Genomic DNA, 21,526 nt, shown 5'->3' on the forward strand with positions numbered 1-21,526 from the left:
TGGCATGATTGTTAGTCTGTGAGTGTGTGTGGCATGATTGTTAGTCTGTGTGTGTGTGTGTGGCATGATTGTTAGTCTGTGAGTGTGTGTGTGGCATGATTGTTAGTCTGTGTGTGTGTGTGGCATGATTGTTGTTAGTCTGTGAGTGTGTGTGGCATGATTGTTAGTCTGTGTGTGTGTGTGTGGCATGATTGTTAGTCTGTGTGTGTGTGTGTGGCATGATTGTTAGTCTGTGTGTGTGTGTGTGGCATGATTGTTGTTAGTCTGTGAGTGTGTGTGTGGCATGATTGTTAGTCTGTGTGTGTGTGTGACATGATTGTTAGTCTGTGTGTGTGTGTGTGTGACATGATTGTTAGTCTGTGAGTGTGTGTGACATGATTGTTAGTCTGTGAGTGTGTGTGTGACATGATTGTTAGTCTGTGAGTGTGTGTGTGACATGATTGTTAGTCTGTGAGTGTGTGTGTGACATGATTGTTGTTAGTCTGTGAGTGTGTGTGGCATGATTGTTAGTCTGTGTGTGTGTGTGTGACATGATTGTTAGTCTGTGTGTGTGTGTGTGGCATGATTGTTAGTCTGTGAGTGTGTGTGTGGCATGATTGTTAGTCTGTGAGTGTGTGTGTGGCATGATTGTTAGTCTGTGTGTGTGTGTGTGGCATGATTGTTAGTCTGTAAGTGTGTGTGTGGCATGATTGTTGTTAGTCTGTGAGTGTGTGTGTGGCATGATTGTTAGTCTGTGAGTGTGTGTGGCATGATTGTTAGTCTCTGTGTGTGTGCGGCATGATTGTTAGTCTGTGAGTGTTTGTGTGGCATGATTGTTAGTCTGTAAGTGTGTGTGTGGCATGATTGTTAGTCTGTGTGTGTGTGTGGCATGATTGTTAGTCTGTGTGTGTGTGTGTGGCATGATTGTTAGTCTGTGTGTGTGTGTGTGGCATGATTGTTAGTCTGTGTGTGTGTGTGTGACATGATTGTTAGTCTGTGTGTGTGTGTGGCATGATTGTTAGTCTGTGTGTGTGTGTGTGACATGATTGTTAGTCTGTGAGTGTGTGACATGATTGTTAGTCTGTGTGTGTGTGTGTGGCATGATTGTTAGTCTGTGTGTGTGTGTGTGTGGCATGATTGTTAGTCTGTGTGTGTGTGGCATGATTGTTAGTCTGTGTGTGTGTGTGTGGCATGATTGTTAGTCTGTGTGTGTGTGTGGCATGATTGTTAGTCTGTGAGTGTGTGTGTGACATGATTGTTAGTCTGTGAGTGTGTGGCATGATTGTTAGTCTGTGTGTGTGTGTGACATGATTGTTAGTCTGTGAGTGTGTGTGTGGCATGATTGTTAGTCTGTGAGTGTGTGTGTGGCATGATTGTTAGTCTGTGAGTGTGTGTGTGGCATAATTGTTAGTCTGTGAGTGTGTGTGGCATGATTGTTAGTCTGTGTGTGTGTGTGTGGCATGATTGTTAGTCTGTGTGTGTGTGTGTGGCATGATTGTTGTTAGTCTGTGAGTGTGTGTGTGGCATGATTGTTAGTCTGTGAGTGTGTGTGCGGCATGATTGTTAGTCTGTGTGTGTGTGTGTGGCATGATTGTTAGTCTGTGAGTGTGTGTGTGGCATGATTGTTAGTCTGTGTGTGTGTGTGACATGATTGTTAGTCTGTGAGTGTGTGTGACATGATTGTTAGTCTGTGAGTGTGTGTGTGGCATGATTGTTAGTCTGTGTGTGTGTGTGTGGCATGATTGTTAGTCTGTGAGTGTGTGTGTGGCATGATTGTTAGTCTGTGAGTGTGTGTGTGGCATGATTGTTAGTCTGTGTGTGTGTGTGTGGCATGATTGTTAGTCTGTGAGTGTGTGTGTGGCATGATTGTTAGTCTGTGTGTGTGTGTGTGGCATGATTGTTAGTCTGTGTGTGTGTGTGTGACATGATTGTTAGTCTGTGTGTGTGTGTGTGGCATGATTGTTAGTCTGTGTGTGTGTGTGGCATGATTGTTAGTCTGTGAGTGTGTGTGCGGCATGATTGTTAGTCTTTGTGTGTGTGTGTGGCATGATTGTTAGTCTGTGTGTGTGTGTGTGGCATGATTGTTAGTCTGTGTGTGTGTGTGTGGCATGATTGTTAGTCTGTGTGTGTGTGTGTGTGGCATGATTGTTAGTCTGTGTGTGTGTGTGGCATGATTGTTAGTCTGTGAGTGTGTGTGTGGCATGATTGTTAGTCTGTGTGTGTGTGTGTGGCATGATTGTTAGTCTGTGTGTGTGTGTGTGACATGATTGTTAGTCTGTGTGTGTGTGTGTGGCATGATTGTTAGTCTGTGTGTGTGTGTGTGGCATGATTGTTAGTCTGTGTGTGTGTGTGTGGCATGATTGTTAGTCTGTGTGTGTGTGTGGCATGATTGTTAGTCTGTGAGTGTGTGTGGCATGATTGTTAGTCTGTGTGTGTGTGTGGCATGATTGTTAGTCTGTGTGTGTGTGGCATGATTGTTAGTCTGTGTGTGTGTGTGGCATGATTGTTAGTCTGTGAGTGTGTGTGTGACATGATTGTTAGTCTGTGTGTGTGTGTGTGGCATGATTGTTAGTCTGTGTGTGTGTGTGTGACATGATTGTTAGTCTGTGTGTGTGTGTGTGGCATGATTGTTAGTCTGTGTGTGTGTGGCATGATTGTTAGTCTGTGTGTGTGTGTGTGGCATGATTGTTAGTCTGTGTGTGTGTGTGGCATGATTGTTAGTCTGTGAGTGTGTGTGACATGATTGTTAGTCTGTGTGTGTGTGTGGCATGATTGTTAGTCTGTGTGTGTGTGTGTGGCATGATTGTTAGTCTGTGAGTGTGTGTGGCATGATTGTTAGTCTGTGTGTGTGTGTGACATGATTGTTAGTCTGTGAGTGTGTGTGTGGCATGATTGTTAGTCTGTGAGTGTGTGTGTGGCATGATTGTTAGTCTGTGAGTGTGTGTGTGGCATAATTGTTAGTCTGTGAGTGTGTGTGGCATGATTGTTAGTCTGTGTGTGTGTGTGTGGCATGATTGTTAGTCTGTGTGTGTGTGTGTGGCATGATTGTTGTTAGTCTGTGAGTGTGTGTGTGGCATGATTGTTAGTCTGTGAGTGTGTGTGGCATGATTGTTAGTCTGTGAGTGTGTGTGTGTGGCATGATTGTTAGTCTGTGTGTGTGTGTGCGGCATGATTGTTAGTCTGTGAGTGTGTGTGTGGCATGATTGTTAGTCTGTGTGTGTGTGTGTGGCATGATTGTTAGTCTGTGAGTGTGTGTGCGGCATGATTGTTAGTCTGTGAGTGTGTGTGTGGCATGATTGTTAGTCTGTGAGTGTGTGTGGCATGATTGTTAGTCTGTGTGTGTGTGTGTGGCATGATTGTTAGTCTGTGAGTGTGTGTGTGGCATGATTGTTAGTCTGTGTGTGTGTGTGGCATGATTGTTGTTAGTCTGTGAGTGTGTGTGGCATGATTGTTAGTCTGTGTGTGTGTGTGTGGCATGATTGTTAGTCTGTGTGTGTGTGTGTGGCATGATTGTTAGTCTGTGTGTGTGTGTGTGGCATGATTGTTGTTAGTCTGTGAGTGTGTGTGTGGCATGATTGTTAGTCTGTGTGTGTGTGTGACATGATTGTTAGTCTGTGTGTGTGTGTGTGTGACATGATTGTTAGTCTGTGTGTGTGTGTGACATGATTGTTAGTCTGTGAGTGTGTGTGACATGATTGTTAGTCTGTGTGTGTGTGTGTGACATGATTGTTAGTCTGTGAGTGTGTGTGTGACATGATTGTTGTTAGTCTGTGAGTGTGTGTGGCATGATTGTTAGTCTGTGTGTGTGTGTGTGACATGATTGTTAGTCTGTGTGTGTGTGTGTGGCATGATTGTTAGTCTGTGAGTGTGTGTGTGGCATGATTGTTAGTCTGTGAGTGTGTGTGTGGCATGATTGTTAGTCTGTGTGTGTGTGTGTGGCATGATTGTTAGTCTGTAAGTGTGTGTGTGGCATGATTGTTGTTAGTCTGTGAGTGTGTGTGTGGCATGATTGTTAGTCTGTGAGTGTGTGTGGCATGATTGTTAGTCTCTGTGTGTGTGCGGCATGATTGTTAGTCTGTGAGTGTGTGTGTGGCATGATTGTTAGTCTGTGTGTGTGTGTGGCATGATTGTTAGTCTGTGTGTGTGTGTGGCATGATTGTTAGTCTGTGTGTGTGTGTGTGGCATGATTGTTAGTCTGTGTGTGTGTGTGTGGCATGATTGTTAGTCTGTGAGTGTGTGTGTGTGACATGATTGTTAGTCTGTGAGTGTTTGTGTGGCATGATTGTTAGTCTGTGTGTGTGTGTGTGACATGATTGTTAGTCTGTGTGTGTGTGGCATGATTGTTAGTCTGTGTGTGTGTGTGGCATGATTGTTAGTCTGTGTGTGTGTGGCATGATTGTTAGTCTGTGAGTGTGTGTGTGTGACATGATTGTTAGTCTGTGTGTGTGTGGCATGATTGTTAGTCTGTGAGTGTGTGTGACATGATTGTTAGTCTGTGTGTGTGTGTGTGACATGATTGTTAGTCTGTGAGTGTGTGTGTGACATGATTGTTAGTCTGTGTGTGTGTGTGTGACATGATTGTTAGTCTGTGTGTGTGTGTGACATGATTGTTAGTCTGTGTGTGTGTGTGACATGATTGTTAGTCTGTGTGTGTGTGTGTGACATGATTGTTAGTCTGTGTGTGTGTGTGACATGATTGTTAGTCTGTGTGTGTGTGTGTGGCATGATTGTTAGTCTGTGTGTGTGTGGCATGATTGTTAGTCTGTGTGTGTGTGTGTGGCATGATTGTTAGTCTGTGTGTGTGTGTGTGTGACATGATTGTTAGTCTGTGTGTGTGTGTGACATGATTGTTAGTCTCTGTGTGTGTGTGGCATGATTGTTAGTCTGTGTGTGTGTGTGACATGATTGTTAGTCTGTGAGTGTGTGTGTGGCATGATTGTTAGTCTGTGTGTGTGTGTGACATGATTGTTAGTCTGTGTGTGTGTGACATGATTGTTAGTCTGTGTGTGTGTGTGGCATGATTGTTAGTCTGTGTGTGTGTGTGACATGATTGTTAGTCTGTGAGTGTGTGGCATGATTGTTAGTCTGTGTGTGTGTGTGACATGATTGTTAGTCTGTGAGTGTGTGTGTGGCATGATTGTTAGTCTGTGTGTGTGTGTGGCATGATTGTTAGTCTGTGTGTGTGTGTGTGGCATGATTGTTAGTCTGTGTGTGTGTGTGCGGCATGATTGTTAGTCTGTGTGTGTGTGTGTGGCATGATTGTTAGTCTGAGTGTGTGTGTGGCATGATTGTTAGTCTGAGTGTGTGTGTGTGGCATGATTGTTGTTAGTCTGTGAGTGTGTGTGGCATGATTGTTAGTCTGAGTGTGTGTGTGTGACATGATTGTTAGTCTGTGTGTGTGTGTGACATGATTGTTAGTCTGTGTGTGTGTGACATGATTGTTAGTCTGTGTGTGTGTGTGGCATGACTGTTGTTAGTCTGTGAGTGTGTGTGGCATGATTGTTGTTAGTCTGTGAGTGTGTGTGTGACATGATTGTTAGTCTGTGTGTGTGTGACATGATTGTTAGTCTGTGTGTGTGTGTGACATGATTGTTAGTCTGTGTGTGTGTGTGACATGATTGTTAGTCTGTGAGTGTGTGGCATGATTGTTAGTCTGTGTGTGTGTGACATGATTGTTAGTCTGTGAGTGTGTGTGTGGCATGATTGTTAGTCTGTGTGTGTGACATGATTGTTAGTCTGTGTGTGTGTGGCATGATTGTTAGTCTGTGAGTGTGTGTGGCATGATTGTTAGTCTGTGTGTGTGTGACATGATTGTTAGTCTGTGAGTGTGTGTGTGGCATGATTGTTAGTCTGTGTGTGTGTGGCATGATTGTTAGTCTGTGAGTGTGTGTGGCATGATTGTTAGTCTGTGTGTGTGTGACATGATTGTTAGTCTGTGTGTGTGTGTGACATGATTGTTAGTCTGTGAGTGTGTGTGTGTGACATGATTGTTAGTCTGTGTGTGTGTGACATGATTGTTAGTCTGTGTGTGTGTGTGTGGCATGATTGTTAGTCTGTGTGTGTGTGTGTGGCATGATTGTTAGTCTGTGTGTGTGTGACATGATTGTTAGTCTGTGAGTGTGTGTGTGGCATGATTGTTAGTCTGTGTGTGTGTGTGTGGCATGATTGTTAGTCTGTGTGTGTGTGTGTGGCATGATTGTTAGTCTGTGTGTGTGTGTGTGGCATGATTGTTAGTCTGTGAGTGTGTGTGGCATGATTGTTAGTCTGTGTGTGTGTGTGGCATGATTGTTAGTCTGTGAGTGTGTGTGTGGCATGATTGTTAGTCTGTGTGTGTGTGACATGATTGTTAGTCTGTGTGTGTGTGGCATGATTGTTAGTCTGTGTGTGTGTGTGTGGCATGATTGTTAGTCTGTGTGTGTGTGTGTGGCATGATTGTTAGTCTGTGTGTGTGTGTGTGGCATGATTGTTAGTCTGTGTGTGTGTGTGTGGCATGATTGTTAGTCCTGTGTGTGTGTGGCATGATTGTTAGTCTGTGAGTGTGTGTGGCATGATTGTTAGTCTGTGTGTGTGTGTGGCATGATTGTTAGTCTGTGTGTGTGTGTGGCATGATTGTTAGTCTGTGTGTGTGTGTGTGGCATGATTGTTAGTCTGTGTGTGTGTGTGGCATGATTGTTAGTCTGTGTGTGTGTGTGTGGCATGATTGTTAGTCTGTGTGTGTGTGTGTGGCATGATTGTTAGTCTGTGTGTGTGTGTGTGACATGATTGTTAGTCTGTGTGTGTGTGTGTGACATGATTGTTAGTCTGTGTGTGTGTGTGTGGCATGATTGTTAGTCTGTGTGTGTGTGTGGCATGATTGTTAGTCTGTGTGTGTGTGTGGCATGATTGTTAGTCTGTGTGTGTGTGTGTGACATGATTGTTAGTCTGTGTGTGTGTGTGGCATGATTGTTAGTCTGTGTGTGTGTGTGTGGCATGATTGTTAGTCTGTGTGTGTGTGTGTGGCATGATTGTTAGTCTGAGTGTGTGTGGCATGATTGTTAGTCTGTGTGTGTGTGTGTGGCATGATTGTTAGTCTGTGAGTGTGTGTGTGGCATGATTGTTAGTCTGTGTGTGTGTGTGTGACATGATTGTTAGTCTGTGAGTGTGTGTGTGACATGATTGTTAGTCTGTGTGTGTGTGTGTGTGACATGATTGTTAGTCTGTGTGTGTGTGTGTGACATGATTGTTAGTCTGTGAGTGTGTGTGTGACATGATTGTTAGTCTGTGTGTGTGTGTGTGGCATGATTGTTAGTCTGTGTGTGTGTGGCATGATTGTTAGTCTGTGTGTGTGTGTGACATGATTGTTAGTCTGAGTGTGTGTGTGGCATGATTGTTAGTCTGAGTGTGTGTGTGGCATGATTGTTAGTCTGTGAGTGTGTGTGTGACATGATTGTTAGTCTGTGAGTGTGTGGCATGATTGTTAGTCTGTGTGTGTGTGTGTGACATGATTGTTAGTCTGTGAGTGTGTGTGTGACATGATTGTTAGTCTGTGAGTGTGTGTGTGGCATGATTGTTAGTCTGTGTGTGTGTGTGTGACATGATTGTTAGTCTGTGTGTGTGTGTGGCATGATTGTTAGTCTGTGTGTGTGTGTGACATGATTGTTAGTCTGTGTGTGTGTGCGGCATGATTGTTGTTAGTCTGTGAGTGTGTGTGTGACATGATTGTTAGTCTGTGAGTGTGTGTGTGGCATGATTGTTAGTCTGTGTGTGTGTGTGGTCGATTTCTTCTTGAAAGGCGTTGCGGTGGACTTGGGCCAGGCGCCGGACACACGGGGGCGTTTCCTCCTCTTGTCGGAATGACGATGTCTGTGCGGTTTCGTAGTCATAAATTATGTCAGGACGTAGTCGTCTCCCCTTGCAATCAGCGTCTTCTTTCCACCTTTACTCGCACACACGACTTTTAAGATAAGAGGGTGCGACTTCTCTTTTTGTTTAACACTTAGTTTTGATTTCAGTTGAGTGTTATTTGAGCAGTTGGAGGCTATAGGTCGTAAACGTCCTCTGGTGCAAACTCTCGGTCCGTTGCTGCCAGTCAGCAACAGTGGTTGCGTCGTCTGCTGTCAGTGACGTCACAGCACAACAAAACTCTGAGTTGACACTCTCGCACGTGGTTAAGCTTGCAGTGTGACAGTGGGCAGGTGTGTGCTGTGTGACAGTGGGCAGGTGTGTGCTGTGTGACAGTGGGCAGGTGTGTGCTGTGTGACAGTGGGCAGGTGTGTGCTGTGTGCTGTGTGACAGGTGTGTGCTGTGTGACAGGTGTGTGCTGTGTGACAGTGGGCAGGTGTGTGCTGTGTGCTGTGTGACAGGTGTGTGCTGTGTGACAGGTGTGTGCTGTGTGACAGTGGGCAGGTGTGTGCTGTGTGCTGTGTGACAGGTGTGTGCTGTGTGACAGGTGTGTGCTGTGTGACAGTGGGCAGGTGTGTGCTGTGTGCTGTGTGACAGGTGTGTGCTGTGTGACAGGTGTGTGCTGTGTGACAGTGGGCAGGTGTGTGCTGTGTGCTGTGTGACAGGTGTGTGCTGTGTGACAGGTGTGTGCTGTGTGACAGTGGGCAGGTGTGTGCTGTGTGACAGGTGTGTGCTGTGTGACAGTGGGCAGGTGTGTGCTGTGTGACAGGTGTGTGCTGTGTGCTGTGTGACAGGTGTGTGCTGTGTGACAGGTGTGTGCTGTGTGACAGGTGTGTGCTGTGTGCTGTGTGACAGGTGTGTGCTGTGTGACAGGTGTGTGCTGTGTGACAGGTGTGTGCTGTGTGACAGGTGTGTGCTGTGTGACAGGTGTGTGCTGTGTGACAGGTGTGTGCTGTGTGACAGGTGTGTGCTGTGTGACAGTGGGCAGGTGTGTGCTGTGTGACAGGTGTGTGCTGTGTGCTGTGTGACAGGTGTGTGCTGTGTGACAGGTGTGTGCTGTGTGACAGGTGTGTGCTGTGTGCTGTGTGACAGGTGTGTGCTGTGTGACAGGTGTGTGCTGTGTGACAGGTGTGTGCTGTGTGACAGGTGTGTGCTGTGTGACAGGTGTGTGCTGTGTGACAGGTGTGTGCTGTGTGACAGGTGTGTGCTGTGTGACAGGTGTGTGCTGTGTGACAGGTGTGTGCTGTGTGACAGGTGCGTGCTGTGTGACAGGTGTGTGCTGTGTGACAGGTGTGTGCTGTGTGACAGGTGTGTGCTGTGTGACAGGTGTGTGCTGTGTGACAGGTGTGTGCTGTGTGACAGGTGTGTGCTGTGTGACAGGTGTGTGCTGTGTGACAGGTGCGTGCTGTGTGACAGGTGTGTGCTGTGTGACAGGTGTGTGATGTGTGACAGGTGTGTGCTGTGTGACAGGTGCGTGCTGTGTGACAGGTGTGTGCTGTGTGGCAGGTGTGTGCTGTGTGACAGGTGTGTGCTGTGTGACAGGTGCGTGCTGTGTGACAGGTGTGTGCTGTGTGACAGGTGTGTGCTGTGTGACAGGTGTGTGCTGTGTGACAGGTGTGTGACAGGTGCGTACTGTGTTGGGGGGCAGGCTGCGTGTTCCACGTGATCTTTCTATGGAATGTTGTTGTTTGACACTGTCACTGGTCACTGCACTGGAATTTGCGTTATCATTTTTGATCGTAGAAACAGGAGCTAAGTTTTTTAGTGAATGAATTTCAGTGAAGGTCAGGCATTGTATTGCATGAATTAATTCCCACCTGTGTTCTCCTTTGCTCTGCTCTTAGCTCTGCTCGTCTCCTGTCTCGGCGGATCTGTGCTACAGACTTTTTTCTCCACTGGCCGGTTGGTGCGGTAATGGCGGCTTCTTGCCCATGTTGGTTGGAGCTCAGTCAAAAGACAAACACTGTGTCCTCTCCCTCACCAGCAACTCTCCCTCACCAGCAACTCTCCCTCACCAGCAACTCTCCCTCACCAGCAACTCTCCCTCACCAGCAACTCTCCCTCACCAGCAACTTTCCACGATTTAACGAGGTGGTCCGACAGGAGGGTGGCTGGGATGGATTCCACAAGTCTTGGTAGTCAGTCCAATGGTCATCTTGGCGAGTTGTAAAGTAAACACTTAGAGAGCTCGTGTCACGTCGACTTGTCTCTCACACCAAGGGACACCACTCGAGAGAGAGAGAGAGAGAGAGAGAGAGAGAGAGAGAGAGAGAGAGAGAGAGAGAGAGAGAGAGAGAGAGAGAGAGAGAGAGAGAACGAACGAACGAACGAACGAACCAACTTTATTTTTCGAGGGTAATGGAGTAGATACAGCAAAGATCTTTTTTCATCCAGCCCTCGCCCAAGAGGGAATTAACTAACCAGTGCATAATATTAAAGCAGAAGAAGAAGCAAAGCAAAAACATAAAAACATGGTTATTAAATCAGAGAGAGCGAGAGAGAGAATTAAAATGAACTTTACTTAACAAGGATGAATATTGAAGGCTTTTCCCTTTATTACAATGTTTTCTTAAACGTGCGTTCGCACACACACACACATACACACACACACCACACACACACACACACACACACCGCACACACACACTCAAATGATACTCAAAGATACAAGCTAAAGAATGCAAAATTGAAATAAAAACACTATTATGCTGACAAACGTTCCAGATGATGATGATGAGGATGATGATGATGATGATGATATATTCAACAGAATGCATTTGATGGAAAACATGACAAATGTGAGCCAAGCAGGACGCAGCGTGACTGACGAGAAGCTCAGCATCATCCTCCGCCAATACAATAAAGACAACAACAACCAATAGACCCAAGAGCAGTTATCTAAAACATCAGGATATGAGGTGGTTAGGTCTCAATGTTTTGAATGACTTGAAGAGTTTGAGAGATGATAGTAGTGGCCAATCTCCAGCCCATGAGGAGAGAGATGACAGTAGTGGCCAATCTCCAGCCCATGAGGAGAGAGATGATAGTAGTGGCCAATCTCCAGCCCATGAAGAGAGAGATGATAGTAGTGGCCAATCTCCAGCCCATGAGGAGAGAGATGACAGTAGTGGCCAATCTTCAGCCCATGAGGAGAAAGATGATAGTAGTGGCCAATCTCCAGCCCACGAAGAGAGAGATGACAGTAGTGGCCAATCTCCAGCCCATGAGGAGAGAGATGATAGTAGTGGCCAATCTCCAGCCCATGAAGAAAGAGATGATAGTAGTGGCCAATCTCCAGCCCATGAAGAAAGAGATGATAGTAGTGGCCAATATCCAGCCCATGAGGAGAGAGATGATAGTAGTGGCCAATCTCCAGCCCACGAGGAGAGAGATGACAGTAGTGGCCAATCTCCAGCCCATGAAGAGAGAGATGACAGTAGTGGCCAATCTCCAGCCCATGAGGAGAGAGATGACAGTAGTGGACAATCTCCAGCCCACGAGGAGAGAGATGACAGTAGTGGCCAATCTCCAGCCCATGAAGAGAGAGATGACAGTAGTGGCCAATCTCCAGCCCACGAGGAGAGAGATGACAGTAGTGGCCAATCTCCAGCCCATGAGGAGAGAGATGACAGTAGTGGCCAATCTCCAGAGAGAGATGACAGTAGTGGCCAATCTCCAGCCCATGAAGAGAGAGATGACAGTAGTGGCCAATCTCCAGCCCATGAGGAGAGAGATGACAGTAGTGGCCAATCTCCAGCCCACGAGGAGAGAGATGACAGTAGTGGCCAATCTCCAGCCCACGAGGAGAGAGATGATAGTAGTGGCCAATCTCCAGCCCATGAAGAGAGAGATGATAGCAGTGGCCAATCTCCAGCCCATGAAGAGAGAGATGATAGTAGTGGCCAATCTCCAGCCCATGAAGAGAGATATGATAGTAGTGGCCAATCTCCAGCCCATGAAGAGAGAGATGATAGTAGTGGCCAATCTCCAGCGCGACCCTCCAGAAGCTGCATGGACCCGTGGAGGCGCTACATAATATCCTTAGCGGATTATGACTTTATTCAGTTATTCTGCAGAAAAACAGAAATGCTGGAGAAAAACTGTTTGTTTCTGCAGCATTTCTGCATAATGTCATCTTTCGCGAGAGAAACCTTTTTTTTTCGCAGTAAAATTGAAATCAAGAATGCTGCAGTAAAACGGTGGGCGCCTGGGCTTTTAAATGGAAAGTCACTTTTAACTGTCAAAAGACAGAATTGTTGGACAGTTGTAGGCGACAAAATGTGTTATTTCCACCATTGTATTTCGAAGATGCACTCTTAATTGATGTTGAACATCACAAGCACCTTATCGTCATTCTACAAGGTAAGATGATGCACTCTTAATTGATGTTGAAAATCACAAGCACCTTGGCGTCATTCTACAAGGTAATTGTAAATGGGATTTCCCACATAAAAAGCCTCATTGCTAAATGCAGAAAGTCAATTACGTGTTTTGGTTTATTTAAGTATCGTTTAAACAGAAAATCGCTTGAAGTTATATATAAATCCTTTATATTACCTTTGTTTGATTATGCGGACGTTATTTGGGATAATTGTACGAAGTGTTTGTCAGACGAGTTGGAGACCTTGACCTTGGAGACCTTGCATCTTGATGCAATCCGAATTATTGTGGGTGCAGTCCGCGGCACAAGCCATCAAAAACTTTACAATCAATCCGGTTTTGTGCCCTTGAAAGAAAGGCGACGTCGTCATAAACTTTTGCTGTATTATAAAATTGTAAATCGTTTAACCCCAGAATATTTATATTCCAAACTGCCGGTCCTGGTTTTTGATGTAAATCCATACCACAGACGACGCCCTCTTGAACGTAAGGTTCCATTATGTAGAAGTGAGTTATATAAATCTTCAGTTTTTCTTCAACTACAGTTTTGTGGAATAATCTTCCAGAAAATATACGGCAAACACAGTCAGTTGGTGAATTTAAAAGATATTTGACCGATGGAGATGTTGTCCCACAGTATCATCATTTAGGTAACCGCCAGGCACAGGTATTCCACAGCAGGTTGATATTAAAAATGAGTGATCTGCAACAAGACTTAGTAAACCGACACCTCTCTGATAATTTAGAATGCACGTGTGGAGTACGCCCGGAAGATGCTGAACATTTCTTGTTACATTGTCCAAAATGTAGAGAACATACAACCATTTTATCCAATAGTCTCAGTGCCACTGCACGCTCCACACTGCAAAACACTCTTGTTTGGAAATACTGATTTAACTATATCTTTGAACACGAAAATATTTTCTGTTGTACAAGATTATGTTATGTCAACTGATCGCTTGACTGCAATCGATGTAGCAAAGCATTCTCTCTCTCTCTCTCTCTCTCTCTCTCTCTCTCTCTCTCTCTAGCACTGTCGCTTTTTTTTACTCTTATCTTAAAGAGAGGGTTCAATCTGTATACGTACACGATACGTACTCTTCTCAGGGCACTGTGAAATGTGGAGTGCCACAGGGGTCTGTTTTAGGACCTGTATTATTTTGCATGTATATAAATGATTTGCCCTTGTACCTACAGTCCGAATCTGTTGAGTGTCATATGTTAGCAGATGATACTACCTTACATGCAACAGGGAAAAGCCCTGCACAAATTCAAGACAAATTACAACAGAGCCTAAACGATGTTTCTGAGTGGTGTTCTGCAAATCGTATGCTTATTAATCCAGTTAAAACAAAGTCTATGATAATCAGCACTCGCCAAAAACATCAACTTTCAGAAATGACTCTGAGTCTGTCCCTAAATGAGCACTCCATTGAGCAAGTAGCTGAGCACCGTTTACTGGGACTTACTGTTGATAATAATCTCAAATGGCAGACTCACATCAATGGAATCTGCAAAAAAATTGCTAAAAACCTGTTTCTTTTGTCAAAGTTACAAAGCATTATTAATCTAGACACAAGGAAACTATTTTACAATGCCCACATAAAACCCCATATTGATTATGCTTCCATAGTATGGGACGGGTGTAGTGAAGTTCACTTGAAGAAGCTGAACTCGCTCCAGCGTAGAGCTGCTAAACTAGTTCTGCCCAGTCCATCTCTTTCTACAAAGGAAAAGATGAAAAGTATTGGGATGTTAAGCTTAAAAAAGCAGCTTTTGTATAATAAATGTTCATTTATGTATAAAGTCGTCTATAAGGACGCCCCAACATATCTTATACAACTCTTCAAATCATCTCCGTCATATTATTCAAACACTCGAAATAACCTTGCCTTGTCAAGGCCCCGCATCGATTTGTTTAAAACTAGTTTTTCTTATTCTGGTGCGTTCCTTTGGAATTCACTACCTGTAAATATCAAGTCATGTCTGTCATTATCTTCTTTTAAAAGACAGCTCCGAAAGCACCTCTCTAACGACTAAGTCGGTGTACAATTTGTGCGAGTGTGTGTGAAAGAGAAAGTGTATAGTATGCTTCCATTAACAAGCACACTTTTGAATTTTTTATTTTTATTTTGTTATACTTTTCCCCACATAATTTTGTTTTATTTGATTTTTTGTTTAAATGTTTTCATTCTTTATATTTGTTCTTTGTTTCATGTGTGTATTATAGTAGGGACTAGCTGTAAGAAAGGACCATATGGACCTAATGCTATCATCCCTCGGTAATAAAGTTTTCGAGTTCGAGTTCGAGTTCTCTCTCTCTCTCTCTCTCTCTCTCTCTCTCTCATTTAAATCGGGTTGCGTGTACATGTATACGCGATAAGCGTATATGTGTGAGTGTGTGTGTGTGTGTGTGTGTGTGTGTGTGTGTGTGTGTATGTGTGTGTGTATGTGTGTGTGTGTGTGTGTGTGTCTGCAGCCATTGTTGAGTTAGTATAGAAATGTATGTAGACATGTTCCCCTACTAGTCACGCGAGGGTAATGCCCACGAGTGGTTTCTTGGTTTTAAATATGTGTGGTCTGCAGATTGATTGGTTTTATGAGTGTGTGTTAACTGTTGGATCAGTATTTTCCTTTGTGTGTACATCATAGCGTTCTCTACTAAGTTAAGATCGCCATGGTGTACATACTATACCTTGCTTTTTACCCTTAGTCTTAGATATGTTTGTTTACCTATGGCTTTCGTGTCGGTGGGTTTGTTCGTACTCATAAACTAGTTTGCTATGTTTTTGTTGTTATTAATGTTCTGTTCATTCGTCCTTTTACCCCTTTTATGAATGATGCAGAAATTGTTGTTTTACCTTGTCTATAAGGCTTTTATTAGCTAATGACAATAAAGTGTCAAAGCGTCAAAGCGTCTCTCTCTCTCTCTCTCTCTCTCTCTCTCTCTCTCTCTCTCTCTCTCTCTCTCTCTCTCTCTCTCTCTCTCTCTCTCTCTCTCTCTCTCTCTCTCTCTCTCTCTCTCTCTGTTCATTTTATTTATATAAAATAAAAATGAAATATTATGAAACTAGGTGTTGAAGTTACCACTTGTTCGCTATTTTCTGTTATCTGAATGTGTATTGATTATCATTTTAGAACGTGCATACATAAGCAGTCTGCTTGTTAACGTTCTTAATGTTGTTATTGTTTGTTGTTGTATCAAAGAAAATGAATAAAACACGCTTAAAACAAACAATCAGATAGTCTGTAGTCTCGGTGTTGCTTTTCGTGTTGATCTCTTAGTTTCAGGCCGGTGTGACGCCGTCATCTGGGCCCTGTCGTCATATTACCCCCTCGATTTATACTCGAGACTGAAATGTTGTTTCCGGGTAAAATTAATGAAGTGAAATGATTTGAGGACGAAAAGCATGTCAGTTTCTTGCATGTGAAGAAAATTGGTGGTGACATTTAATAGATTTGACCCAAAAAAATGGATTTCGTGGAAAACGTGTACCGAGTGGTTACGTCCCTTGAATGAGAAGGGAAACATTTTAGGATGAATCAAATTTCTAAGTTAAATACAGAAAATTGGTTGGACACATTTGGCCCCATGAATGTAAGGTACCCAAGGTCGCTCATCAGTACTATCGAAGGGTGGTTTTTTTTGTTCAGTGTGGAGTTTATACAAGATCAACGAGGCCGAGAATCGTAATATGACGGCGTCACACCGGCAGATTGACTCAATGTGTTTATATTGCTTCAGGATAACTTTTTGTTATCACTGTCCTCTACAACCTAATAGGCAATCCGCTGTAACGCGTTCAGCTTTCTCAGGCGTTCAGCTTTCTCAATCGATATACACTCGAGACTAAAATGTTGGTTTTTTTCAAATCAAAGTACACTTATCTAACCTTCACCGGATCACGCTTTGGACTACACAGTCCGGATGATGTGGGTCGTGTACGACCCATACTTTCCAAAGAAGGATTCAACGTAAAAGTATGGGTCGTACACGACCCACGCCATCTGAATAAGGATAAACATGACGTACAATTCCTTACGTACTCAGTTCCATATGGGTCGTCCACGACCCGCATCATCCGGACTGTGTAGCTCAAATTACGTCATCGATTATTTGTTTGTTTACAAAGATAATCTTTGAAACGTTGGGCAATGGGTCGTATGGTGGGTGACTGATTGGAGATTACATGAAGTCTCAATCAAAAACTGACTCCAAATAGTTTCAGTTATAAAGACGATTTTGTGAGGCTCTGGGTCGTCCACGACCCACGAAGAAGGTTAAAGGATAAAAAGTATGTCAGTTTCTTGCAAGTGAAAAGGAAATTGGTGGTGAAATGTAATGGATTTCACCCAAAATGTCGATTTCTTCGAAAACGTGCACCGAGTGGTTACACCGAGTGGTTACACCGAGTGGTTACACCGAGTGGTTACACCGAGTGGTTACACCGAGTGGTTACACCGAGTGGTTACACCGAGTGGTTACACCGAGTGGTTACACCCAGTGGTTACACAAAGTGGTTACACCCAGTGGTTACACCGAGTGGTTACACCGAGTGGTTACACCGAGTGGTTACACCGAGTGGTTACACCGAGTGGTTACACCGAGTGGTTACACCGAGTGGTTACACCGAGTGGTTACACCCAGTGGTTACACCGAGTGGTTACACCGAGTGGTTACACCGAGTGGTTACACCGAGTGGTTACACTGAGTGGTTACACCCAGTGGTTACACCGAGTGGTTACACCGAGTGGTTACACCGAGTGGTTACACCGAGTGGTTACACTGAGTGGTTACACCCAGTGGTTACACTGAGTGGTTACACCGAGTGGTTACACCGAGTGGTTACACCGAGTGGTTACACCGAGTGGTTACACCGAGTGGTTACACCCAGTGGTTACACCGAGTGGTTACACCGAGTGGTTACACCGAGTGGTTACACCGAGTGGTTACACCGAGTGGTTACACCGAGTGGTTACACCGAGTGGTTACACCCAGTGGTTACACCGAGTGGTTACACCGAGTGGTTACACCGAGTGGTTACACCCAGTGGTTACACCCAGTGGTTACACCCAGTGGTTACACCCAGTGGTTACACCGAGTGGTTACACCGAGTGGTTACACCCAGTGGTTACACCCAGTGGTTACACCGAGTGGTTACACCCAGTGGTTACACCGAGTGGTTACACCCAGTGGTTACACCGAGTGGTTACACCCAGTGGTTACACCCAGTGGTTACACCCAGTGGTTACACCGAGTGGTTACACCGAGTGGTTACACCGAGTGGTTACACCGAGTGGTTACACCCAGTGGTTACACCCAGTGGTTACACCCAGTGGTTACACCCAGTGGTTACACTGAGTGGTTACACTGAGTGGTTACACCCAGTGGTTACACTGAGTGGTTACACCCAGTGGTTACACCCAGTGGTTACACCCAGTGGTTACACCGAGTGGTTACACCGAGTGGTTACACCGAGTGGTTACACCCAGTGGTTACACCCAGTGGTTACACCGAGTGGTTACACCGAGTGGTTACACCGAGTGGTTACACCGAGTGGTTACACCGAGTGGTTACACCCAGTGGTTACACCGAGTGGTTACACCCAGTGGTTACACCCAGTGGTTACACCGAGTGGTTACACCCAGTGGTTACACCGAGTGGTTACACCCAGTGGTTACACCCAGTGGTTACACCCAGTGGTTACACCCAGTGGTTACACCGAGTGGTTACACCGAGTGGTTACACCGAGTGGTTACACCGAGTGGTTACACCCAGTGGTTACACCCAGTGGTTACACCCAGTGGTTACACCCAGTGGTTACACCCAGTGGTTACACCCAGTGGTTACACCCAGTGGTTACACCGAGTGGTTACACCCAGTGGTTACACCCAGTGGTTACACCCAGTGGTTACACCGAGTGGTTACACCCAGTGGTTACACCCAGTGGTTACACCCAGTGGTTACACCCAGTGGTTACACCGAGTGGTTACACCGAGTGGTTACACCGAGTGGTTACACCGAGTGGTTACACCCAGTGGTTACACTGAGTGGTTACACCCAGTGGTTACACCCAGTGGTTACACCCAGTGGTTACACCCAGTGGTTACACTGAGTGGTTACACCGAGTGGTTACACCCAGTGGTTACACCCAGTGGTTACACCCAGTGGTTACACCCAGTGGTTACACCCAGTGGTTACACCGAGTGGTTACACCGAGTGGTTACACCGAGTGGTTACACCCAGTGGTTACACCGAGTGGTTACACCCAGTGGTTACACCGAGTGGTTACACCGAGTGGTTACACCGAGTGGTTACACCCAGTGGTTACACCGAGTGGTTACACCGAGTGGTTACACCGAGTGGTTACACCCAGTGGTTACACCCAGTGGTTACACCCAGTGGTTACACCCAGTGGTTACACCGAGTGGTTACACCCAGTGGTTACACCCAGTGGTTACACCCAGTGGTTACACCGAGTGGTTACACCGAGTGGTTACACTGAGTGGTTACACCGAGTGGTTACACCGAGTGGTTACACCCAGTGGTTACACCCAGTGGTTACACCCAGTGGTTACACCCAGTGGTTACACTGAGTGGTTACACCCAGTGGTTACACCCAGTGGTTACACTGAGTGGTTACACCCAGTGGTTACACCCAGTGGTTACACCCAGTGGTTACACCGAGTGGTTACACCGAGTGGTTACACCGAGTGGTTACACCCAGTGGTTACACCCAGTGGTTACACCGAGTGGTTACACCGAGTGGTTACACCGAGTGGTTACACCCAGTGGTTACACAAAGTGGTTACACCCAGTGGTTACACCCAGTGGTTACACCCAGTGGTTACACCCAGTGGTTACACCCAGTGGTTACACCCAGTGGTTACACCGAGTGGTTACACCCAGTGGTTACACCCAGTGGTTACACCGAGTGGTTACACCGAGTGGTTACACCCAGTGGTTACACCCAGTGGTTACACCGAGTGGTTACACCGAGTGGTTACACCCAGTGGTTACACCCAGTGGTTACACCCAGTGGTTACACCCAGTGGTTACACCCAGTGGTTACACCGAGTGGTTACACCGAGTGGTTACACCGAGTGGTTACACCGAGTGGTTACACCCAGTGGTTACACAAAGTGGTTACACCCAGTGGTTACACCCAGTGGTTACACCGAGTGGTTACACCGAGTGGTTACGTTCCTGGATGAGAAGGGAAGGACTTTTAGAATGAACCAAATTTATAAGTTTAAATTAAAAAAAATCGGTTAAACGAATTTGACCCCATGAGTGTAAAGTATCATTACTATGGAAGGGAGGGGGCTTTTCAGTGTAAAGCCGGTTTATACAAGATCAACGAGGCCGAATGAGAAAGCTGAACGTGACGCTGTACACACGGGGGCCGATGCCGCAAGTCTGTTTCCTTTCTTACACACAGTGATACCCTGGTGATACTGACTACCGAAAGGAGCGAAATAAACCCAACACAACTTTCCGATGTTGGTATCATGTTCATTTCAGTGCCTTTCGCCTCACCTCTATTAAAACAAAATGGTTGGAGGCTTTACCGAGTGCCGGCAAGCAACGTCAGTATCACACTCTGACCTACATTGTGCAAAAGAGAAAGTTACAGCCCGATTTGTCCCCTGCTGTCAGAATTTGGCCATCATTTCTTTACGAGCGCGCCGATTTGTTGATATTGATCCGAGTTAGGAAGAAGCCGTAACCGGCACGTGAATACGACACCTCGCGCGCTTACCCGCGTGTTGATTGGTCAAGAACTAGCGATATCAATCAATACGTTCGGCTGCCCCCAGGAAAGAAAGGATGAAAACACAGGTTGAAGGCACTAGATATTTATACGCGGGAACTATATTGTGTATGTCTACGAAGTTGCTTATTTCCGATCAAAAGAAAATTAGTATATGACAGACAATCTTCGTGTAGAGAGCTTGATGTTCATCGTTTCTGTGCGTGTCTAACCGCTGACACAGCCGTCAGTGAGTCAGCGCCAGCGTGTGTAGCGCGCGGAGGGTTTTACGTGTGCGTGGTGCGGCTGGCCACCATCACAAAGGAGAGGAGAAGTATGGTGGCGAGTGTCGTGTAGCGCTGTATCATCAGAGACGGCCGGAGTTTGTGTGTCCAGTGTGTGTGATCGTGCAGTGAGTGTGTAGCGGGGGGAGTAATGCAACACCGACCGCCTCAGTCTGCACATAGCCACCAGTGGAACGTAGCCAGGGCCGCGTGGGAAAGGTAAGAAATCACCCTGCTCTCTCTCTCTCTAACCCCTCATCACGGTCGCCATTTTGCCCCATTCAAACCTCGCCACGCTCCGCGCTGAGCATCATACCGTGCTGCTACACGCTCCGATCGCTCTCTGTCCCTGCCAATAATGCCTGTGAGTATCGATACGGTCTTGTGCGGGATAAACCCTCGTTATCAGCCCCTTGCTCTTCCCTCCCAATCATGGCCGACATCGCTCGCCAAAGTTAAATGTTTTCGTTTTGTCTTCCACACTACGGAGGCGAGAGGCAGTAGCAGCCTTGGCACGGAAAATGGGGGGGGGGGGGGGGGGGGTAGGAGTGAGGAAAGATGTAGGGTCTCCCGTTGAGAACAAAACGTAGCAGCATGTACGTAGTGTACCGTGTAGCAATGGCTTTGAGCGAGACGACAGGCTTTCAGTTTCAGGATGTCTAGTGATGCAGGAGGTAGCGAGAGGCTGGCAGTGTATAACAGTCTAAATGTTCGCCTGGCCACAGCTTTTGCATTCAGTCATCGAATAATTTACACTCCCCACTGAATATACCTATATATCAACCCCTTTACTTGATAAGTCTGGGTATATAATATCAACCCCTTTACTTCCTAAGTCTGGGTATATAATATCAACCCCTTTACTTCCTAAGTCTGGGTATATAATATCAACCCCTTTACTTCCTAAGTCTGGGTATATAATATCAACCCCTTTACTTCCTAAGTCTGGGTATATAATATCAACCCCTTTACTTGATAAGTCTGGGTATATAATATCAACCCCTTTACTTCCTAAGTCTGGGTATATAATATCAACCCCTTTACTTCCTAAGTCTGGGTATATAATATCAAAATAATGTGAAAGCTTTACAGGGGCCTGACCCAGAGAGAACTTGTTGCGGGCTGGCTCCCCTCAGTCAGTAGTCAGGCCTGGTGCTGGCAGCTGTGTGGGCCGCTAGGACTACAGGCTATGTAGTTCAGCCAGATTTGCTTAGCATCTGCTGCCGTCAGTCAGTCAGTCCTGCCTCC

At 45.7% G+C, this 21,526-nt stretch overlaps 3 protein-coding genes across 3 annotated transcripts in view; all 3 read left to right on the forward strand.

Moving 5' to 3' along the window:
• LOC138949834 (uro-adherence factor A-like) overlaps positions 1 to 9,999 on the forward strand; it is a 46,013-nt gene extending 36,014 nt beyond the window's left edge. The window contains exons 5-6 of the mRNA XM_070321612.1: positions 9,457 to 9,474; positions 9,845 to 9,999. Of these exons, the coding sequence (XP_070177713.1) occupies positions 9,457 to 9,474; positions 9,845 to 9,999 (173 nt within the window). The remainder of the gene's footprint in view (positions 1 to 9,456; positions 9,475 to 9,844) is intronic.
• An 823-nt stretch (positions 10,000 to 10,822) lies between these two features.
• Positions 10,823 to 11,896, forward strand: LOC138949835 (uncharacterized). Its single transcript, XM_070321614.1, has one exon. It carries the CDS (start codon positions 10,823 to 10,825, stop codon positions 11,894 to 11,896), a length of 1,074 nt encoding a protein of 357 aa, XP_070177715.1.
• Positions 11,897 to 20,228: 8,332 nt separating this feature from the next.
• LOC138949836 (transcription factor 12-like) overlaps positions 20,229 to 21,526 on the forward strand; it is a 136,985-nt gene continuing 135,687 nt past the window's right edge. The window contains exon 1 of the mRNA XM_070321615.1: positions 20,229 to 20,497. Coding sequence (XP_070177716.1) covers positions 20,430 to 20,497 — 68 coding nt within the window. The 5' untranslated portion in view covers positions 20,229 to 20,429. The remainder of the gene's footprint in view (positions 20,498 to 21,526) is intronic.

Source organism: Littorina saxatilis, linkage group LG16, assembly GCF_037325665.1.
Source record: "Littorina saxatilis isolate snail1 linkage group LG16, US_GU_Lsax_2.0, whole genome shotgun sequence".
NCBI classification, from domain to species: domain Eukaryota; kingdom Metazoa; phylum Mollusca; class Gastropoda; order Littorinimorpha; family Littorinidae; genus Littorina; species Littorina saxatilis.